The 22,315-nt window shown below is 52.8% G+C and overlaps 1 protein-coding gene across 2 annotated transcripts; it reads right to left on the bottom strand.

Moving 5' to 3' along the window:
- Window positions 1–133: 133 nt before the first annotated feature.
- On the bottom strand, window positions 134–18,224 carry CLN6 (CLN6 transmembrane ER protein). Of its 2 annotated transcripts, XM_044925385.1 has the most exons (8): window positions 17,969–18,224; window positions 10,482–10,596; window positions 7,122–7,220; window positions 6,531–6,565; window positions 5,648–5,786; window positions 5,323–5,378; window positions 3,830–3,952; window positions 134–2,008 (listed from the first exon to the last, which is right to left on the bottom strand). In XM_044925385.1, exons 1-8 carry the CDS (start codon window positions 18,133–18,135, stop codon window positions 1,738–1,740), a joined length of 1,005 nt encoding a protein of 334 aa, XP_044781320.1. In that variant the 5' UTR covers window positions 18,136–18,224; the 3' UTR covers window positions 134–1,737. The 2 variants fall into 2 exon arrangements, with proteins under 2 accessions (XP_044781320.1, XP_025152050.1); XM_025296265.2 differs by lacking the exon at window positions 6,531–6,565 and having other exon boundaries at window positions 5,648–5,836; window positions 17,969–18,222.
- Window positions 18,225–22,315: the final 4,091 nt, after the last annotated feature.

Here is a 22,315-nt window from a genome sequence, read left to right as displayed (position 1 = left end):
CGAGCAGGCCCTTGGGGTCAGCCCAGGGCTCCTGCCAGGCCCCAGACCGGCCACTCCCTTCCCTGCTCCAAGGACCCTCCTCCTCCTGCCTCCCAAATTCACACCCCAAGGAAGCAGCAGCAGCCAGTGGGGCTTGGCTCCACACTGGCTTTATTCACACTGCTCACCCCCGATGCTGCCAGCAGACAGGGACTGACCGGGGCTGGGGGGACCCCTACATGAAAAGAGGATTTGAGGCAGAGTCCCTGAGAGCACAGGAGAGGAGGGGAGGGCAGGGAAGGCGAGGCAGGCCCCCCTGAGCCCCTCGCACGCATGCAGGCCAGCAATGCTGGGAAGCAAGGCTGCGTGCCTGGCCCCGGTGCTGGGGTGGGGGGGCATCTTGCCAGAATAAGGGCCCCTTTCCTGGGAGCAGGGCCACTCGCGGCAGGCATGGATTCAGGCTGAGACATGCTGACAGCCCCTCGATGTCTGCCTCTAGTGAGTGCAAGTACCTGAGAACTCTGCCTTCAGCGGCTGCTCGGAAACCTTGGTCAGGTGAACGAAGTGGGTGCCATGATCCCGAAGGCGGGACAGAGACCGAGTTCCCGGGAGAGAAGGTGGCTGGGAAGGACCACTGCCAGACCCTAAGATCAGGCCGGCAGTTGGGGGAGGGCTGGCTCTGGCTCCCCACCCCAGCAGCCTGCAGTGGGGTGAGGATCTGGGGTACAAGTACCCCTCCCAGGGTTGAAGAAGGCAGGGGCAAGGAGGAACCATTCACCCCTCCCAAGGCTGCCCTGAGAGGAGACGGCAACCAGCCGTCAGCCAACTTGGGACCCGTCAGCCCGTCTGCTGCAAACGTGGCCCAGGGAAGGGGGTGCACTGTAAATGAGCACACAGCAAGTTCACGGAACCCCTGCGACCTGGCCTCAGGGTCAGGTGGTCTGAGGAGTGAGCCAGGTGGTAGGTGACAGGCTAAGTTCCCTCCCGACCTCTGCCCACCCAGGCCTCTCCCCTACGGCTACCAGGACACACCCAGGAGGAAGAGACAGCCCTGAGCAGTGAGTGAGAAGGCCCGACTCCAGTGTGCATGGGAGGCCGGGCCCAGCTCCTGGTCTGGACACACTGCCTCAGACTATATCCCATTACGAAAAAGAGCTAAACCAAATGGAAACTTAACCAAAACAATTCAGTCTCACAGTGATGCTCTCCGGGCGTGTGCGTGCGCACACACACACACACACCCCTATACACATACATACATACACACACACACACACACCCCCCTCCCCGTATCCACAGGCACCAGGCATACTCTCACCCACGCTCTCAGCTGTGGGCTACACACATGTGGGTGCACACACACACACTCCACACACTCAGACACCTTCGGCCGTCCATCCCCAGTGGGTGCACACACTGCACACTTAGACACCTTCGGCCATCCATCTCCAGTGGGTGCACACATGCACACACTCCGCACACTCAGACACCTTCGGCTGTCCATCCCCAGTGGGTGGACACAGGCACACACTCCGCACACTCAGACACCTTCAGCCGTCCATCTGCAGTGGGTGCACACACTGCACACTCATACACCTTCGGCCGTCCATCCCCAGTGGGTGCACACACATGCACATGCTCCACACACTCACCTTCGGCCGTCCATCTCCTGTGGGTGCACACACGCACACACTCCCGACACTCACTATCAACCATCCATCTCCCACCCACAGAGCACCAGGGGCCTGTGCCCAGGACTCAGTGTTGGCTGCTGACATGGAGGGTGTAGAAGGCCCAGGGCTCGGGGACATAGATGACGCCCGGGTACTTCTTCCTGAGGACGGGGTCATTCCACAGCCAGGCGACCCAGAGCGCCACAAGCAGGAGGGTGAGGGCGAAGGAGTAGAAGAGGAAGAGGCCATTGCTGTCGAGGAAGAGGCGCTTCCGCTTCTGGTGCAGGACGAGGGCCAGCATGGCGAAGGAGGTGAAGATGAAGAGGATGAAGATTTGGCCCTCGGTGACCAGGTACCTGAGGAGGCAGGCGGGCAGTGAGGGGTGGGGGGCGCCATGACAGCCCCTCCTGCCCAGTGTGCCCTCTACCCAAGCACCAGGCTGCCCTCACAGCTGGTCAGAACAGTGCGTCGAGTGAGGGGCTCCACTGTGAGCCACGGCCAGTACACAGCATTTGGATTTGGCTTCTAGAATTACTATTTTTCAAAAGGTCGAGTTTGTTGCCAATATTTAAATAACAGATTACCTGCCCACGTGGAGTTCTGATTTCCCTGCTAACATTAGGTTTGTATTCCCACATGACTATAACTGACGAGGAGAAAGCAGCTGCTCAGAGACAGCATGGTCCTGCAGCTTGCCACAGCCCCCACCACTCCCTTCTGCCTCACTTGATGCCCACTTGATGCATTTCTATCACCAGCTTAGTTCCTAAAGGCATCTGAGTTTGCGGACACAGTTTCAGTTTATGGGGTTGTCATGACTGTCTCCTTGAAGGCTGGGACACAGTCTCATTCCCCAGGGTTCCCTCCAGCTCTCATGGCAGTACCTAGCACATGGCCAGGAAGGCAGTAACGCTTGCTGGAGGGCTTCACAGAGGTTATCTTATCCACTCCCCTGCCTCTATGCTGACCCATCCCACTCAAGCAACTGCATAGCTCTGCAACTGAGTGGCTGGGTCACCTTGGGGAATTTACATGACATCTCGGAGCCTTTGTTTTCTTACTCATAAAGGGGGAATAAATGGCCCTAGCTCTCGAGGTTACTGATGAGAACTGTGTACTTGGAAAGGATGAATGGCCCCCTGTAGCTGTCACTGAACTGACACACCATGGGTAAGAATGGGCCGAGCTTCTCACTTCTCTCCTCTTTCTCTCCAGCTGTGGTCGTCACCCATTCCTTCTAATCCTGTCCTCAGTGGGCATATGGATTCACCCTCATGGACCCCCACTGCTGGCCAGGGGCAGCCCCTGGAGGTGGGGGAGCTGGCCCCAGGATAGGAGGCCTTTTTCATTTGGCTGGAGGCTTCCCCCCAGAGAAGGGCTAGGACACCCACCCTTTCTAAGACACCCACAATCCCCGGGGAGCCTGTCTCCAGAGCAGAAGTGACAGAGGAGAGGGAAGAGCCTGGCTGAGGCCTGGTCCTCTGGAATGGGAAGAGGAAACCAGGTGGGAAGCCCTGAGGCCATGGAAGTCCCCCGTAAGTATCCTTGTCGTCTCCATGATGCTTCATGGTTTACAAGCCCCTCTCTCTCTGGGTTCTCAGCATGTCCCAAAAGGGAGACAGCCTGGTATCATCCTCATTTCACAGAGGGGGAAATTCAGCCCCCCGCCCCTCCCACCCTGCCAGGCTCTACAGGCTTCTGCTCTACAGCCCTCCCTGGGGCTTCCCCGATGGCTCAGCGGGTAAAGAATCCGCCTGCAACGCAGAAGACACAGGAGATGCAGGTTCAATCCCCAGGTTGGGAAAATCCCCTGGAGAAGGACATGGCAACACACCCCAGTATTCCTGCCTGGGAGAATCCTATGGAAAGAGCAGCCTGGTGGGCTGCAGTCCACGGGCTCACAAAGAGTTGGAACGACTGAGTGACTAAGCACACACAGAAATTATGCCTCGACATGGATTCTACAGGCCCTGAGGTTACACTCTGAGTGTAGAGAGGCCATGCTCAGGCCCGCCTTAAAGGCGCTGTCCCAGTCCCCACTGAAGAGGAGAGAGCAGGGACCCCAACAGGGAGTCTCACGGGGCTCACACGGCAGCTCTGTGGTCGGAAGCACATTTTCACTGACTGGATCACTAAGGGGCCCCCTCCCTGCCACCCCAGGTCTGCCGTCCACTCACCAGTAGTACAGGCCGCTGGGCACCACCAGGAGCAGAGCTGCCCCTGGCATTGAGTTCTCAGCTTTGGTGGGAGTAAAGCAGCCGCTGAAGTACATGAAGAGGATGAGGAAGAAGGGGATGTACCTGCAACAGGGAAGCCGGTGCTCAGCTGCTCGGCCGCCTGGCCCACCCGCCCCACCGTCCTAGGACTGGCTGCCTGCACCAGCTGTGCGGTCTCACTTGTTTGGGTGAGGGCACTCTCAGCCTCTCCCGGGCAGGGGGTCTAGGAAGGAAGATGAGGCCTGCAGATCAGAGCCATGGGCGGGGGTGGGGGCAGCCTCCTCCCACACGGTCCCAGCCACCTCACTCACTCCCTGTGTGTGCGCATGTCTCTCTCACTCTCTCTGCCCCACGCACTCACCGCAAGACCAGCAGCCCCAGCCCCTCACTACCCTGGAAAAGGGTACACCCAGCAGGGTTGAGGAGGGAGAGGCCTGAGGTCCCAGTCTGGGGGGAAAAAGGGGGTGGGGGGAGGAACAGCACCTGCTGGGGGCCTCCCAGGAACTCTGTGAAGCTCCTTCACTCACACTCAGCCCCCAGCCTCACCCCCTTCCACGCACAGCTCACCCAAGTACCGCCCTCTCTCCTCTCCACACACACACGCTGCTCCCCACACGCCTGTGCCAGCTTGCACAACACCCCCTTTCTGTTCCCACCCCCTCATCTCCTTCCCCACCTTCCCCTCACGTGGCCCCCACACCCTTTCATTTCTCCAGGCCCCTGTTCATCTCTCCTCCTCCCTTCCCCAGCCTTCCATGGGAAGGGTCTCCTAGCACAGGCCTGGGAGAAGTGGCAAGAGGCCTGTCTGTGCAAGGACACCCTGACCTTCTAGGCCCCAAAAGAGAACCCAGAAATACAATGTCGGGCCCGTGTGACACGAGTGGGGCCACCCACGTCCAGGGTTGGCTCTGGCACCAGCTGTCAGCCCATGGGCAAAGCCCCTCCCACCGGCCCCAGCTCATCCTGGGATAAAGTGGGGTCTGGAACTGACGACTGCCCCCAGCTCGGGCCGCATCTCCTGTGGCTGAGCCCACACTTGAGCTTTCCGGGTGGGAGGAAGGAGCTCCCAGGGGAGTTCGGAGGAGGAGGTGGCACTAAGAGCACCCCTACTCCCACCTCGCCCCCAGCCTGGCTCAGCCGGCCCTCCTCAGCTCCCTCCCTGCCTCTGGGTCCCCATCCTCATCCCCAGGGTGGGGGGAGTTGTTTACCAGCGCTGCAGCCTCGGCCCAGGGAGGACAGGCACTCGCTGCCCTCTAGTGGCCGCCGCGGACACTGCGGGCCGGTGGGCACAGAAGGCGGCGAGGCGGGAGCCAGAGGAGCGACAACGCCCCCCTCTGGGGAAGAGCACGCCATTCCAGCGGCCGGGCTGGACAGGTGGAGACCCCGGGGCCCCTTGTTCAGCGTCACCACGGCCAGCGGCAGAGCTGGCCGGGGCCATGGGCCCCATCACTCACCACATGGAGTGGCCCAGGTACTCATCGTAGTAGTAGAGCAGCTCAAAGGAGTCGATCTGGGGGGCAGCAGACGCCAGGCGGGGGGCAGAGAGGGTGGAGCTTCAGGAAGGGTGTCGGGCCCCCAGGCCACCCTCCCCCTGACTGCCCATGCCTCCGTCAACTGCCCCCAGTCCCTCCCTATGGGGAGGAGGCGATCTGGGTGGGGGCATCCTAGCTTGGGGGTGGGGGGTGTAGGGGGGCGACCTGCTGTATCCAGGGCACCCGTGACGGGTCGGCAATGTTTTTGGCCTCTAGGACAGACCATACAGTGGCGGTGGGGGCTCACCAGCGTCTCTGGTTTGAGATTCTTGATGATGGGGTTCTCACGGACCGACAGATGGTTCTGGTAGCCGCTGAAGATCAGGCGGTGGTTCACTGAGTCACCCACCAGGTGGATGCTGGCCCCCATGATGAAGGTGATGATGCTAACGTAGATCAGGGAGCGTGGCAAGGTGCGGGGGCACCGCTCGATGAGCTGAGGTCAGAGGGAGGCCCCACAGCATGTCCCCCGACGCCATCACCACAGGAGACACCCTCTGCTTGCCCCCCTCACACCCAGAGTGGGATGGATGCCACCAGCTGGAAAGCCCCTCTCACACGGGTTCCCTTTAGGGGAGTCAGTCTAACCTCCATCATTTCACATGATCCCTGTGAACCCAGTAGGTGCTGGGGAAGAGCACCCTCTTTGGCCCAAGAGGAAACACACTCCGCGGGGCCAGCTCATTGCCCAAGGTCAAACACACCCATATACTGTGCTGGAGATGACAGCCAGGCCTTCCACAGAGGCAAGCCAGGCCCTGACCTCCCACCACCCCTAGTTCTGCTTCCGGCTGACTGGGCTGGACTGTTGAGGCTGGGCTGCTCCCATTTCTGAGCAACTGAGCCATGCAAACAAAAATGTGGGGCAGGTGTTTCTGAAACTAAGTTATTTAACTAAAGACCCCTTCGAATTCAGAGATTACACCTTCCCTACTTTGAAAGAAAGAAAACGAAGTCACTCAGTCGTGTCTGACTCTTTACGACCCCATGGACTCTAGCCTACCAGGCTCTTCCATCCATGGGATTTTCCAGGCAAGAATACTGGAGTGGGTTGCCATTTCCTTCTCCAGGAGATCTTCCTGATCCAGGGATTGAACCCGGGTATCCCACATTGTAGGCAGACACTTTACCATCTGAGCCACCAGGGAAGTTCGGAAATGTCTCTCTAAAAACAAAAGGACAGGGATAGTAAATGGCAGTAGTTTTAAGAGCCTTTACTTGGCAAAATGCAAAGCGAGCAGAGCAGAGAGCTCTCTAGGAGACATCTCTGTGTTCCCAGTGGTGTCTCAAAGTCAGGGCTCTTGGTCCGGAGGACAGAGTTGACCCTTCATTGCTGCCCTTCCTGCCTCCAGCCCCCACCTGCCTGCCCAACTGGTCCCTGACCTCTCCCTGAGCAACCCAGCCACTCCTTCCGCCTCAGCCTCCCCAAACATGGCTCCTCAAGCCCGGCCTTGTTTTCAGATACTCCCGCCTGAAGGTCTCTCCCAGTTTACCCCCAGGCACACCAGGTGGAGGCCCAAATCCCCTCCCTGGGGAAGCCTGCTCCATCCCTCCCAGGCAGAGGCAGCCCTGCCTCCCCTGGGGCCCTCAGGCCCGTCATAGCCTTCGGCCCCCAGAGTCAGGCAGCGGAACAGCCTGATTCAGGCCACTCCCAGGGCTAGGCGGCAGGGCAGAGAAAGGAACAAGGGCAGGGAGGGAGAGGAGGGGGCCTGGGATAGTACCTGGAGCAGGAGGAAGGGCGTGATGATGTTGTAGGCCATGTGGAAGTAGTCCCCCACGCTGGGCTTGTTGAGCGGAAACCACTCCAGAGGGAACACCAGCTGGGGAGCAAGTGGAGAATGCAGTTTACAAGGCCTGACCCACGCAGCCCTCAGAACCACCTCTGCACACACTACACTCTTTCTATGATCTCCTGGAGTCCTCCTGGGAGCACTGGGGTGAAGGTGTTTCCAGACAGACTGAGTCCCAGAGAAGGTAGACGTGTCCCCAGTCACAAAGCAGGTGCAACCCCAGAGTGTGATCCTGTGTCCCTCTTCCTGTGGATACCAAATAAAGGTCCCCAGGTACCCACCAGCCTGGGAGCCTGTGGATACCAAATAAAGGTCCCCGGGTACCCACCAGCCTGGGGGTTGGAAGATCCTTTGGGACTCAAGCATGCCAAAAACTTTCTGGGTGACCCCGGGGCAAGTTCTTCCCTTATTCGTGTCTCAGTTTCCCCATCTGCAACACTAAATGTGGCCCAGATGGTCTACACGGACCCTTAGTGATCTGGCTCATTAGAATGATGACAAGAAATCCTGACCACCCAGGTGTGAAAAACGCTCTGTCCACTGAGCAGATGGACCACTTCCAAACCAGGTCAGAACTATACCTTCTGAAACAAAGGAGAAAATAAGTGAGTTCTAAAAGTAGCTTCAGTTCTTCCTTGCCTACCTTCCCTGAGACAGGCCAGGGCCATTCCTCTGTCTGGAATTCCCTTGTTCCTCCTACTGGTCTACCCCGTGAGTCCCAGCCTTGTGGGGGTTAGTGGGGCAACACCTATACAAGATCACAACACTTCCAATCCCCGCCCTGCCAAACTGTACTTCTAGAATCTACTGATGGGGAACACCTGTAATGATCATAAATTTCAATCAAAACTTTAAATGCTTATCTCTTTTAATTAAAAAATGCTGTGCTGGATAAAACCAACCTGCAGAAATAAATCTCCCAGGAGACAGGAATCTCAATCTCTTTCTTATTTGCTGTGTGGGCATCTCTATAGCTTTATCTACAGCAAGATATATAGCTGGCTGATATATCACAGTCGGTGATAGCAAAGAATCAGAAATAGGCCAACTCTTCAACCAAACAGGACTACTTAAATACACTACAGCACATCTTTATTACAGAAGGCTAAGCAACCACGAACAGAGATGACACCTCATATGTGCTGACATGGAGAGCTAGCCATGAAACAGTCTAAAGTAAAACAAACCAGTTGTATATTAAGGTATAAAGTAAAATCTTATTTTGGTTAGAGGGGAAAAAAAAAAGGATGTGCACATATGTGTTACAGAGAAAGAAGTGGAAGGATGCACCCCAAACAGTCAGAGGTGGGACTGCAAAGGGAGAGTCTCATACTTCTTTATATTACTGGGTATGGGCTCACTTGTTATATAACCATGACATACTACTTTTATAACTTGTAAACGGTTTTATTTTGTAGTTATTAAAAATTTGAGACTACCATGTATACATCTGAAAAGCTCATGTATGCACTGGACCTTTTCAGATGTATGCTCCTACTGAGCCCACTTAGGGTTACAGTGGCCACCCCGACTCTGAACAGTATCGGGAGGTAATTTCCCCACCGGGGAGCCCTACTAGGCCACATGAGGCTGAGTCCTAGTGAGTGAGGAGAGCCACGAGCCACCCTGGCCTCATTGCCCCTCTCCCTGGAGCACCAGTTTGATGGGCAGCTCCTTTGTCCCCTGGTAAGTGGAACCTTCGTGCTGCAAGGGGGCTCAGGTCAGCTGGTCCAACCAGTCTTCTTACAGATGAGAGAACCAAAGCCCAGATGACATTGACTTGCCCCAAATCACCTACAAACCTGACTGGGTGCCCTGACTCCTGGGTCAGTCCCTTTTCTTTCACCTCCATTTAAAAAACAACTTGTAAACCTTACCAAAAGGCTGCAGAGAGAAGACTCAACATCCACCATACCTCCTCCCTGAAACCACTGCCAGAAGCTTTCCTTCATCCCCTTGAAGTCTTGGATCCCATGTATATAAGATCATTAGGGCCGTTACTGACTGGCAGGCAGTTCATATGCACACCACCCAGGCATCTGTTTTCTCCTTAAACATTCCAGGATGCTCTACAGTACCCACGATTCCTGTTCACTGCCCAGGCAGCATCCTCTATCCTGCACAGAGCAAAGCTGATTTACCCAGTCCCTACTGCTGGACACTCAATCCCTTCCAGGTTTTGCCTATTGTAAGCAACACTGCAGTGAACACCTTTGGCACAGAGGCTGTTGTCTCAGTCATTACATCCTCAGGGCTGATTCTAGGAAAGGGTCATACTGAGCCGGCGGGATGAACATATTAGGGTTCTGGATATAATCATGATGGAAGTGGGGGGTGGGCTGCGGGGCCAGAGTGCCCGGGTGGGGGTAGGGGTGGCAGATGCTGGCTCCTCCACTTGCTGATTGGGTGACCCCGAGCCAGTTATTTACCCTCTCTGTCAAAAGTCTTCTCATCTATAAAACAGATTAACAATAGCATTGATGGGAGAACTAAAGAAGTTTAAACACATAAAAATCTTAACTGCTATTTCTAGCTTACTGTAATTATTATCCATTTAGTACAAGAATATATCTTGCTAGGCACTATCTAAGTACCAGTTGTCACCTTGACCAACTGCTTCCCCAGAGGACTCTGCTACTTTGCAGTATCACTAGCATGTACGAGGTGTCAGCTTCGGTGCTGGATGTCATTGTTTTTAGCATCCACATGCAAAAATTAACACCTCAGTCCATGGTGGTACCGCACTCAATTTTTTTCCGCCTTCTGTTACCTATCTGTCTATCCATCTAGCTGTCTAGCTGCTCGTCAAGTGAGGGGCTTCAGTGCTCTTCCGGTGTTAATCTCCATAGAGGCCACCACTGTACACTGAGGCATGGAGTAGCCTTGGAGAGAAGGGGACGGTTTCACCAGACGACACTAAAAATTACCCAAGGCTCAAGTCATATATGACATGCACACTCAGCCCATACTCTTCACCTCCAGAAAACACAATTCTATCCCAAGGCTGCGGGGAAGGCTGGCGGGATCCTTTCCCATAGTCCACTGTCTGAATCGGTGCTTTGGTTAAACCTGAATGTGAGATATTGGGGCAAGCGGTGGGGGGCACAGTATGACTGTTGAGATCCCCCACTCCCTGGCAGCTGCCACACTGGTCACAGCCATAGAAGTAAGGGACCGCATTCTCACAGTGTACCAGTCCGGGCAAGGACTTGTCTGAGGTCACTCTGATCATTCAGATCACACTGTCTCCACACTGCCGGTCGGGGGTTCCATCCGCAGCTTCACGCTCACCATGGCTATGGGGCGGCCAAAGTCCAGAACCCAGTTCTGCAGCGTGAAGTAGAACCAGAGGTCAAGGTGGAAGGGGGCCGTGCCAGCAGCCTCGTCAGCCTTGACGGAGCTGTGCCTGGGAAAGAAGTAAACGAAAGCAGTCAGCCCTTCTCTACTCCATGGGAAGACTCCCCACCAGGACAAGCCACAGGAATTTGTGGGCAGGAGGAAACACACATGATTAAGTTCTAGGAAAAGGTTTTGCTCGAAGTACTGGCGCCTGGGGTAAGGGATCCAGAGATGGACTCTGTCTGCCCTGACAGTTGCTTCTCTAGGATTCAAGAAGGAAAATACTCAACAGATACAATCATGTTGGGCTCTCTCACCTATAGACTGACGGGGAGATAGGATGGGGCAGAGGTTGCAAATGTGGCTGAAAGGCATGAAACACGGCGATGGATGATGATGGCTTGTACTCCTGCCTGGCAAATCCCATGGACGGAGGAGCCTGGTAGGCTGCAGTCCATGGGGTCACTAAGAGTCGGACACGACTGAGCGACTTCCCTTTCACTTTTCACTTTCATGCACTGGCAGGAGGAAATGGAGGAGGAAATGGCAACCCACTCCAGTGTTCTTGCCTGGAGAATCCCAGGGACGGCGGGGCCTGGTGGGCTGCCGTCTATGGGGTCGCACAGAGTCAGACACGACTGAAGCGACTTAGCAGCAGGCTTTACTGAACACTTTCTACATTCCAGGCACTCCTCCGGCTTTGTTTACATGTACCATCTCATTTAACTCTCTTAATCCTCACAGAAACCCTCTGAGGTTACACTATTAACCTCATTTTACAAGTGAAAACACTGAGCCCAAGACGTTAAGTGCTGTTGTGCTGTGCTTAGTCACTCAGTTGTGTCTGACTCTGTGTGACCCCATGGACTGTAGCCCGCCAGGCTGCTCTGTCCATGAGGATTCTCCAGGCAAGAATACAGGAGTGGGCTGCCTCAAATGCTTACATTTCAGAGCTTCTGTTGTTAACCTCTAGTCTTATAGTCACAGGTCTCCCTGGTGGCTCAGTGGTAAAGAATCTGCCTGCCAATACAGGAGACGAGATGTGAATTTGATCCCTGGGTGAGGAAGATCCCCTGCAGAAGGACATGGCAACCCACTCCAGTGTTCTTGCCTGGGAAATCCCACAGAGGAGACTGGTACACTCCAGTCCATGGGATGATAAAAGAGTTGCAACTTAGTGACTAAACAACATCATTGTATTCACAGTGATTTGTTTACGGGATGGGCGTGTGACCTGAGATGGACCAATGGGAGCCCCTTAGTGAGATGTGATCTATAGATGGTAGACTGAGATGAACAGGGGACCTCCCTTTCCCTTGGTTTCTGAACCACAAGGAAGTAGGAATGGGGCTGCTGGTGTCCTTCCTGTCACCAATGCACAGTAAAACCTAAGGAGGAACCCAGCAGGAATAAGGAGGAAGCCAGCAGGAATAAGGTGATGTGGGGGACGTGGCAAGAAGCAGAGCACCATCTATGGATGCCCATCCCTTCTGCAAAGCAGTCAGCCATCTGCTCTTCACAGGTGAGCTGAAGTTCAAGGGCAGGAAACATGCCACCTTCTCCAAGAAGGCCTCCCTGATGAAGCTTTCCCCAAAACCCACTACAGAGAGTACTTCACCTCTAACGCCCACCCAGGCCATGACATCACAGAGCTGAGTTTTGCTTTTACTGAGACCCTCAAGAAGAAGGGTGATTTTAAGGTTCCTGCAACTCACCAATCTCCCCATCAGAGTACAAATCCTCTTTACAGCATCCCTGCCACACTTGCATACCTCCACTGACAAGCAGTCCCCTCCTCCTAAGATGACTCAGGTATGAGTTATACTGCCCCGTTAGTGCCCAGACCAGAAGCTGTGTGACAAGTGCCTGTATTCTCCAGAGTTTTCAGCTCAGTACCTGATTTATGCTCAGTGACTACTGGCTGATATAAAACAATCCCAGTTACCAGTTACTTATAGTACTACCAAGGGCTTCCCAGGGAGCACTAGTGGTAAAGAAACCCCTGCAAATGCAGGACACTCAGGAGACCTGGTTCAATCCCTGGGTCAGGAAGATCCCCTGGAGAAGGAAATGGCAGCCCACTCCAGTATTCTGGAGAATCCCATGGACAGTGGAGCCTGGTGGACTATACAGTCCATGAGGTTGCAGAGAGTCAGACATGACTGAAGTGACTTAGCAGGCACCTGCCCGTTCATTTCAGAGGCTAATCAAACATTAGCTTAGAGGCGCCATGAAGGTTTCCCTCTGTCAGCACTGCCATTGCTTCGGTAATTTTCTGGGAACCTTTTCAGCCAATTCCAAGAATGGTCCGCACTGGGTTGCTAGAGCAACTCAGAGCCAGGAAGGCAAGCTGTCGGGGATCTCATTATCCTCTGGTGGCAGAATGGATGGGTGGAGTGGGTTTTCCAGGTCAGCCAAGTCTTCCTGTCCACCCTCTCTGCTCAGTGCCCACTTACTGTGTGCCATGCCAGGAGCGTCCCCAGCACCATCTCACCGAAGCCCCACAGCAATACCAGGAGACTGTTACCCTCCCATTTTACAAACGAGGAAACTGAGGCTTAACCAAGGTTTGGTTCAGTTCAGTTCAGTTGCTCAGTCGTGTCCGATACCTGCCCTAATAAGAAGCTGCATCAACTATTCTTTCTGTCAGACTATTTCCCATTCCCCTCTCCTTCTGGTGAAAGATGATGTTCCCTGAGACAGAGGGAAGGCCAAAAACCCAGGTTGGCCCAGTGGGACTTTTCTAACTACAGTTGAAAACAGAACCCTCCTTTCTGTGCTGTGGTGCTAAAGATGAGAGCCCGAGGGCCCAGGGTTGCCTGTGGCCAAGGTACCAGCCTCAAGGGACAGTCAGATAAGAATGAAGCAGCCCTGCAGAGAAGAGCAGGCGAAAAGAGGAGAAAAAGGCCTGAGAAGGTTCACATTCCCAGTTCCAGGCATCCCCAAGGCAACAGTTTGGCCACAAGAACCAAGACATTCCCTTTTGCTAAGGGTGCTGCAGTTCACATTGGCTTTCTGTCACTCCGCAACCCAGGAGTCCTGAAGTGCACAGAATTCAAACCAGGGTCTATATGGATTCGAGACCTGTGCTCTAAGTTGTTTGCTATTCTGCTGCTGATTACTATCAGCTATAGAATATATCAGGAGATCAAGATACAGAAGGACCGGTGTGGCCTGGAGCAGCATGCAAAGCCTGCAGGAAGGAATGGAGCATGGAAACATGGATGGGTGGATTCCTGTTGGCAGAAAAGCAGCAAGAGTGCAGCATCAGAGGCCTGGAGGTGGGAGTGAGAAAGGCGCTGCAGGGAGCTGAGATGCCTGACTTTCTAGTGGAAGGAAGAGAAGGAGGGGCTGCTGGGCCTTCAGACTGGGCAGAAACTCAGAGACGACTAACCGTGAGGACAGTCTGAATGAGTACGAAATGAGTGACTGGTACAGAAGTCCCACTATGCCCTTCCCCATCATGACCATCAAGGCAAAGCCTCGAAAAGCAGGCAGGGACAACCTCCAGGCCTGAAGAGCTTAGATGAGGAAGAAGGAAATAGTCTTCACTGTTGGGACTTCCCCGGTGGTCCAGTGGCTAAGCCTCTGAGCTCCCAATGCCAGGGGCCCAGGTTCGATCCCTGGTCAGAGAATGAGATCCCATATGCCACAACTAAAGAGCCCACAGGCCATGATGAAGATCCAGTGTGCCTCAATGAAGACCTGGTGCAGCCAAATAAATAAATAGATAAACATTAAAAAAAAAAGGTCCTCAGTGTCTGTTCTGGAAACCTTCAGAGCAGGATGTTCGGTAGAGAAAATAAAAGGTGTTTTGCAAGCCCAGGAAGCACTTAGTGTGAGTCTCTGGAAGCTGTGGATACCAAACACATAGTCAGGACTCAATGACTGTTTCCTCCTCCACCTCAGGAGGCACCTCAGTCAACAGGGATTCCTGCCAGGAGTCCAGCCTGGCTGAGCAGAAAGAAAAAGGGCAGGTGCAACGCTCACACCCAACTTGGGAATCAAGACTGGTGAGCACCTGTTTTCTTCTGCTGGGACTCTGAGCACAGGAGGCAGATCACAGAGAGGGAAGGCATCCTCTCCCCCAGCCCTGTCCTGGGGATGAGCATCCTCATGCTAACCCAAGTACCTGACTCCTCAGACACGGAGCCCCCAGACTGCCAGCTCTAGGCCCCAGTCATCAGAAACTCCTGCTGAGAATGACGGAAGCACAAGGGCAGGTAACCCAAGACACGGAGGGCCTTTTCTCTCCTCCACAGCTTTACAAGCCTACCATCTGGGAAAACGGATACCACGACAGTTGGAAAGCACATACCATACAGCACGTAACATACAAATCAAATATTCAAAGCAGTCACTAGTATCTGCAGGACTGCCTGGCAGAAAAGGAAGGTGTCCCAGCCACCGTGGAGTCAAGCAGGGACCTATGAATGGGGACTATAGAGGGACTGATTTGGGTTCTATATGCACAATGGTGAAATACCTGACATGGTGAGAATTTTAAACAAAAAATGAGAAAACAAAAGCAAAAAAAAAAAAAAGAGGCAAAAAGGAAAGGCAATTTGAAACTCCAGGAAAAACAAAAGCAGTATAAGAAAGCAAATGTAACTTTTAAACTTACTGGACTCTGTAGGGAACAATATTTACATGGCTTAACAAATAAAAACATTGTATACTGATTTTCAAAGTTTAGAATCAATTCACAAACAAAACATGGAAGGAAATTACGGTTAAAAAAGAGCACGTAAATTCTGTCAACCTTGACAACTTGGAAGTAAAACTATAGACAACAGGAGCTAGGGAAAGAGTAAAGAAAGCTAAAAGGGCTAAAGCAGGAGGGCAAGAGACTAACAGCATCCTTTCAAGAAGGAATCAAGAGATACTGCCCTTATTTAAATTAACTATGCTTCAATAAATAAATAAACTTTATTTAAAAAGATACTGCTTTATAGTTGACCAAAACAGAAATAATGGTATTACATATTTCCTAAGGCTACAGAGGTAACAAAGAGCAAAACTAAAAATGGTCATAAAAAGAACTATCTTGTGAAGATGGAAGAGGTATAAGTAAACCAAATCATAACAGGATAATGAGTAGGTCAACATTAGCTTCAGAGGCTAAAAATTGATAAACCAAGAAATAGCAGTTGAGCGTAGCTTTTGTATGTGGACTCTGGAGCCTGCCTGGGTTCATATCCCAGCTCTATCACTAACCAAATCATGAGCAAATTACCTCCTAGGCTTCAGTGTTCTCATCTGTAAAATGGGGGATAATAGTATAATCCTACTTCAAGAGTTGTGGTTGGGGAAAAAAAAGTTGTGATCGAATTAAATTATGCAAAAACCTTTTTCAATGCAAAAACTTAAGAGTAGGGCCTGGTCCACAGAAAGTGGTATGTATGTAGTATTTGTTACTATCATTTAGAAATATGAATTTAATTCTGATAGAAACAGCTAAAAAAAGCTAAGGTGGTTGTCTCTGGTACTAGGGAGAGGTGGAAAAAGAACCACTGCTTTTTACTCTAAGCCTGTCTGTGCAATTTTATTTAATCATGGGCACATACTACTTTGATTATAATACAAAAAACTGTTACCAGAGCACATGAAAACTGGAATAGGGAGTGAGCACTTTGTCACAAGAGGTGTGTAAGCAAAGCGTGGATGGAGCAGAGGAAATCCAAGCATCCTAGGAGTTGGACAGGGTGATTCTGCCTACTGTTGTACAGCAATGAGACTGAGAATAGGGGGGCAATAAGGGGGGAGGTGGGCAGAGACAGCCTGGAAGAGAGCCAGCCCCTTATGCAATGCCCAGGAGCATCCTGGTCGGTGGGGAGCTCATGCAGGAGTAGAGAGGGACATCACCCCTAGCTGCCAGTGGAGCCAGAAGAACAGAAACCAGAAGCCCTAGGTTTAAGCCCTGCTTCTTGCCAGCAAATGACGTAACCTCTCTAGGTCTCGGTTTCCACATAACAAAATATGAAAAGCCTGAGTGAGACACTGCATGTGGAAACGCTGCGCAAGTGAAGTGGCGACCATATCCGATGCTCACTGACGGTTCTAACTGGACTCTGCCACAGTTCAAGGCGAAGACTCCCAGCGTGTAGGGGATCCAGAACACAGATGTGCTTCAGCAGCAGGAGGAAGAGCCACTCTCAGCCGAGTCTCTCGGATTTCCTCCCTTATCCCAAATCATACCACAAACTTCCTAATACTGACTCCGAGCACACCAGTGCTCGAAAGTCTTCCATGGCTCCCCTGTGCCCTACAGAACAAAAGCTGCACCCTTCACCTGCCATTTAGGACAGGAACCAGCGTCAGTGAGACACGTAGGACTCAACACTTAAGGAGGCACAGGTGGGCCATAGACGATTTTTGAGTACTAGTGTCCCAAGAGTGAGCTTCTCCTTAAATTTTGCATTCTACGCTCTCACTCTGGTCCCAGTTCTGCTGCCATTAAAGGCTCTTCATAGTCTATATTCCTCTTGCCACTGTACACACAGCAAGCGCCAGCGCAACTGCACTGCTTGCCTTTCCCAAGCGTTCCCGGAGCTGAAATAGCCATCATTCCCCTGTCACCTACTGAGTACTTTGACATGCAGCTTAAGCCCCACTTCCTCCAGGAAGCCCTCCAAGTCGATCTCTCAACTCCAGGCGTCTGTTCCTCCTAGGTCCTACTGGACTGTGGGGCCCTCCGGGCTTCACTTTACCCACCCCTCGCACAGCGCTGGGACACACCAGAGATGCTTAATGAATGCCTGCTCTATGCAATAAATGTCTGTGGCCTGTAAAACAGGATGAACATAGAGTGAAGTGGAAGATTAAAAGGTGGCTTCTGTACCTTTTCCTCCGCCCCAAGCGCCTGGCCTCAACTATCAATACATAAACCAGTAACTTCCCCTTGCTGAGAGAAGGGAACAGCAACCGTGTCGGTAAAGCCCTTCCTCGTTCTTTCTCTGGAGGGGAGTTTCCACACTTCGCTCTCTCTTCCATTAGCATTCCCAACATTCTGGGTTCCTCGGGGCAAGGAGTGAGCCTCCCGTTAACACCAGAATCCAAATTCTAGTCCTGGTTAGAAGGACTCCGAGAACTTGGGTTGGTGCCCGGGACTTGCAGGCGCTTTGGGGGCCCTAGTGAGTAGCAGCGTCCTCTGGGCTCGCCGCCACCGCCCCCATTCCGAGTTTCTTGGATCCCAGATGAGCCATCGTCCCGGAGCCAGCCGGGCCATGGGGGCCGCTGATCGCCGTGGCTGAAACTCCCTGGGTCCCGGGGTTCCCCCAGGAAGCCGCGGAGGCGTGGCTCAGGCGAGTGGGCGAGGGAACAGCTGCAGGCGTAGCGCGGGGAAGACCCACCCGGGGTCCGCGGCCCGGACACCCCGCCTGCCCGCCGGATCACGTGGCGGGGCCGCGGTTCCGCTCCGCCCGCCGGCGCGTGCCCACCTGGCCTGCAGGAAGGAGGCGCCCGGCTGCGCGCCGGGGCCGCCCGCCGCTCCCGGGTGCCTCCTCCGCGCCGCCGCCTCCATGGCTAACCTTCTGGCCAGGCCCTTCGCCCCGCTGCCGGTAGCTGCAAACAGGTTCCGCTGGCCGAAGGCTGCGAAAGCGAACATCCAGCGCGGGGGCGGGCTGGGGCGGGCAAGAGGGAGAGCGCCGGCCCCGAGGCGCGGGCCGGGGGTGGAGCCGGCGGGGCCCGGGACCAGGAGACGCGCCGCGGAGCGAGGGAGGCGGGGCGAGCTCGGGGAGGAGGGGCCCACGGCCGGGGCCCGGCGAGGAGTAGGGGCGGAGGGAGGGGCGCACGGCGTGGGGCCTACCCCGGCTGGGATCTGCCTGGGGTCCCGTGTGTGGCCGGGGGCAGGAATCTGCCTAGGCTACCCGAAACCTGTATAGTAGTCAAGGGTGGGCTAGGGAGGTGGGGAAAGGCCAGTTCGACCTAAATACTCCCTTGGGAAGGAGCCGAGACTGGATTTCCCTTGTCCTTGCGGACTTGAAGGCTTTGGGGGAGGGGCTCATGTCCCTTCCGGCTGTGCTAGCCACCTTCCTCAGATGGAAGCTGCTGCTGCTAAGTCGCTTCAGTCGTGTCCGACTCGGTGCGACCCCATAGACGGAAGCCCACCAGGCTCCCCTGTCCCTGGGATTCTCCAGGCAAGAACACTGGAGTGGCTAGCACTCCTTAAAATGTCAGCTCTGTGGCCTTTGACGCTGGGAATTAAAAATCAGTGGGATAAGGGTAGGACGCGTGAAAGAGCGAATTCTTTTCAAGTTGGGGTGGATGCAGATTCCCATTCTGGCTTTGTCACTCTCTTGGACTCTCTGGCTTCATAAAAGCTACTTCCCTTCTCTTCCATTCAAACATGTACTAACTCCTGAGCAGTTCCTCATCTTCAAGACTGGATGACCAATACCCCAGGAAGGCTTAAGTGGGGATGAAAGGGAGCAGGACTCTTATGGTCCTCCCCGCCCCCACCCCCCCCACCCCCCCACCCCCCCCACCCCCCCCCCCCCCCCCACCCCCCCCACCCCCCCCACCATATCTTCTGCCTGCCTTTGATCTGTGGAAAACTGTAGTCTAAAATGAGTTTAATCACAGAAGTGAGAAATGCTGAAACAAAGGAAAACAGTCAAAAGAGACCAGATAATGTACTCATTAAGCATAGTCAAGGACCTTTAATTTCTCCTACAGGGCTATAGATAATATTTGGAGCCATATTCTGTGAGCCATCTTATAGATACTAAAACACCAGGTAGAGAAGTTAACTACGTGATGACCAGACTGAACCCAGGACATGAGCTGCCGCAATTCCGAGAATTGACCACAAAGAAATGGTAACAAATGGACCCTGGCACTGAAGATTAATTGTACCTAAAACAATCAAGATGACACTGGTCAGACCACTGATGACCAGTTTGAAGATGACTGTCAGAGATGACTTTGCTGTTTCTGCATGTAGCCCCCCGCTCCTCAGTCAATCAGTTCAGTCACTCAGTCATGTCCAACTGTTTGTGACCCCATGAACTGCAGCAGGCCAGGCTTCCCTGTCCATCAAAAACTCCTGTAGCTTGCTCAAACTCATGTCCGTCTCATCCTCTGTCGTCCCCTTCTCCTGCCTTTGGTCTTTCCCAGCATCAGGGTCTTTTCCAGTGAGTCAGTTCTTTGCATCAGGTGGCTAAAGTAATGGAACTTCAGCTTCAGCATCAGTCCTTCCAATGAATATTCAGGACTGATCTTCTTTAGGATTGACTGGTTGGATCCCCCTGCAGTCCAAGGGACTCTCAAGAATCTTCTCCAACACCACAGTTCAAAAGCATCAGTTCTTCAGTGCTCAGCTTTCTTTATGGTCCAACTCTCACATCCATACACGACCAGTGGAAAAACCATAGCCTTGGCTAGACGGACCTTTGTCGGCAAAAGTGCAGGGTCCCTCCTCACTCTGTCTATAAAAGCTCTGACTTCCTGCTTATGGTGGGGGCTGGGGGGAGTTGGCCTTTGGATGAATGTCCTGTCCCCTCCCCGCCCCATTTGCCGGCATCTGAAATAAAGAAACTTTCCTTTCCACCAACCTGGCCTGTTTATTGGCTTCTGACTGGCGAGAAACCAGACCCCACACACATACCTTTCAGTAATAGGGGGACTGGTAAGTGGGGGGCTGGAGATGGGGAAGATACTGAATACTGTGAGGTTGGAGACTTGGAGGGGGTGGTGTCAGACAAGGCTTCTGGAGGAGAGCTTAGGGAGCTGAACTCCATTTGCTGAGGTGGAGCACAGCCAATTTAATGAGGACTTGTGGTTGCTGAAAAAAACCACAACCTAAAAGTTGAGAATTATGTTTTATTTGGGGACATTACTGAGAGCTGTAGACCAGGATACAACCTCTCAGATAGCTCTGAGGAATTGTTCCAAAGAGATAAGGGTAAAGCCAGGATGTTCTGTTAGTTGCTAAGTCGTGTCCAACTCTTTGCAACCCCATGGACTGCAGCAATCCATAAGTTTGCTCAAATTCATGTCCAGTGAGTTGGTAATGCTATCTAGCCATCTTATCTTCTGCTGCCCCCTTCTCCTTTTGCCTTCAATCATTCCCAGCATCAGGGTCTTTTCCAATGAGTCAGCTTTTCACATCAGGTGGCCAAAGTATTGGAGCTTCAGCTTCAGCACCAGTCCTTACAATAAATATTCAGGGTTGATTTCCTTTAGGACTGACTGGTTTGGTCTTCTTGCTGTCCAGGAGAGTCTCAACAGTCTTCTGCAGCACCACAATTCAAAAGCATCAATTTTTCAGTGCTCAGCCTTCTTTAGGGTCCAGCTGATCTTGGCGAGACAGCAGTGAGTGTGGTGTGAAGTGAGATCTTAATTCCCCGCCCAGGAATTGAACATGAGTGGCCTGGATGAGAACCAGGAATCCTAGCCACCAGACCAGCAAGGGCTAGAGCCTAGAAGCTACTTTTCCCTGGATCTTTGCCCCCAGTGAAAAAATGCATTATCACAGAGGCAAGAACTGTAAATGCAGATACAAAGTTTATTATTAGAGGTATAGCATAACAGCAAGTGGGAGAGCACACAGAGAAATGGTTTGTTTAGTTTGAAGACAGGCAGAGACGCACACCCAGAGAGAAAGGGTGTGGGTGTCCTCCCTAGTGAGGAGGAATGCAGTAAAGAGGTTATATAGCTCAGTTCTGGGTCTTTGTTTCCATTCAGGCCAATTATGTGATTTCTTTTTCCTCACCTGACCTACCTTGGGACCCTCCCCTGGGCGCACAGGCACCCCTCAGCCAAGATGGATCTTGAAGTGATGGCTTCTGAGAGGAGCAAGACTCATTATGGCCTGGTGTTATCCTCTGCCTTTTGGCCCACAAAGAACCTTTCTGCATATCTGTCGTGTTTCCCTTGTCCCAAAAGAGTGGGGAGGGAGATCCCTTAATCCTTTACTGAAACAGGGTTTTGCTCCTCTTTGTCCTTGCCATGACTATTACCTTCAAGTGCTTACAAGAGAGAAACACTGGCTTATTTACCCTGTTTATGCTGTTACTTGCGTTTCAGAGGGCAAACAGAAGTCTGATTGAAAATGTCTTAACTGGAGCCCACCCATCTCTTGTCTCAGAAAATGCTAACAGTTCTAAGTACCCAGCGTGAAGCCTACTTCTTGGTGTCCCATGAAATGCAAACAGGAGGCCAGCTGTAAATATCTAACCTGGAGCCTATCTATCTCCTACATCACAACTCTCACATCCATACATGACTTCTAGAAAAACCATAGTTTTGACTATACAGAGTTTTGTCAGCCAAGTTATGTCTCTGCTTTTTAGAATGCTGTCTAGATTTGTCATAGCTTTTCCCAAGGGGCAAGCATCACTGCTGCAGTGATTTGGGAGCCCAGGAAAATAAAATCTGCCATCGTTTCCGTTCTTTCCCCATCTGTTTGCCATGAAATGATGGGACCAGATGCCATGATCTTAGTTTTCTAAATGTTGAGTTTTAAAGCCAGCTTTTTCACTCTCCTCTTTCACCCTCATCAAGAGGCTCTTTAGTTCCTCTTCACTTTCTGCCATTAGGAGCCAGGATACATAGGAGTTTTTGCTGCGAAAAAATGTAGTCAAACATCAGAAGATAACTGCTAGTTACAAAAAACAGATATTTCAAGTTAATGATTTTAGTGTGGGGGAAGATGCAAGAGTCTGGGCTCATTGACCTTTGATATGCATCTTAATTATCTAGGGCCAGTATCTTGTTTCTCTCCATCCTGAATGCCCCTCAGGGTGCACATGGAGGGCAGCTGCAGTGGCTGATGGCTTGATGGT

Source organism: Bubalus bubalis, chromosome 11 (assembly GCF_019923935.1).
Source record: "Bubalus bubalis isolate 160015118507 breed Murrah chromosome 11, NDDB_SH_1, whole genome shotgun sequence".
In the NCBI taxonomy this organism is placed as follows: domain Eukaryota; kingdom Metazoa; phylum Chordata; class Mammalia; order Artiodactyla; family Bovidae; genus Bubalus; species Bubalus bubalis.
Note: the sequence above shows the minus strand (reverse complement) of the source record. Positions and strands in the feature narration are given on the sequence as shown.

What these genes read in the sequence shown, in the direction of transcription:
- CLN6 (XM_025296265.2), bottom strand. Translation starts at nt 18,135, where the DNA reads ATGTTCGCTTTCGCAGCCTTCGGCCAGCGGAACCTGTTTGCAGCTACC. An exon ending in TACCTGGGCCACTCCATGTG is followed by an intron (nt 3,953 to 5,322) that starts GTGAGTGATGGG and finishes TCCCTGTTGCAG; the next exon opens with GTACATCCCCTTCTTCCTCA. An exon ending in CCCAGCGGCCTGTACTACTG is followed by an intron (nt 2,009 to 3,829) that starts GTGAGTGGACGG and finishes CTGCCTCCTCAG; the next exon opens with GTACCTGGTCACCGAGGGCC.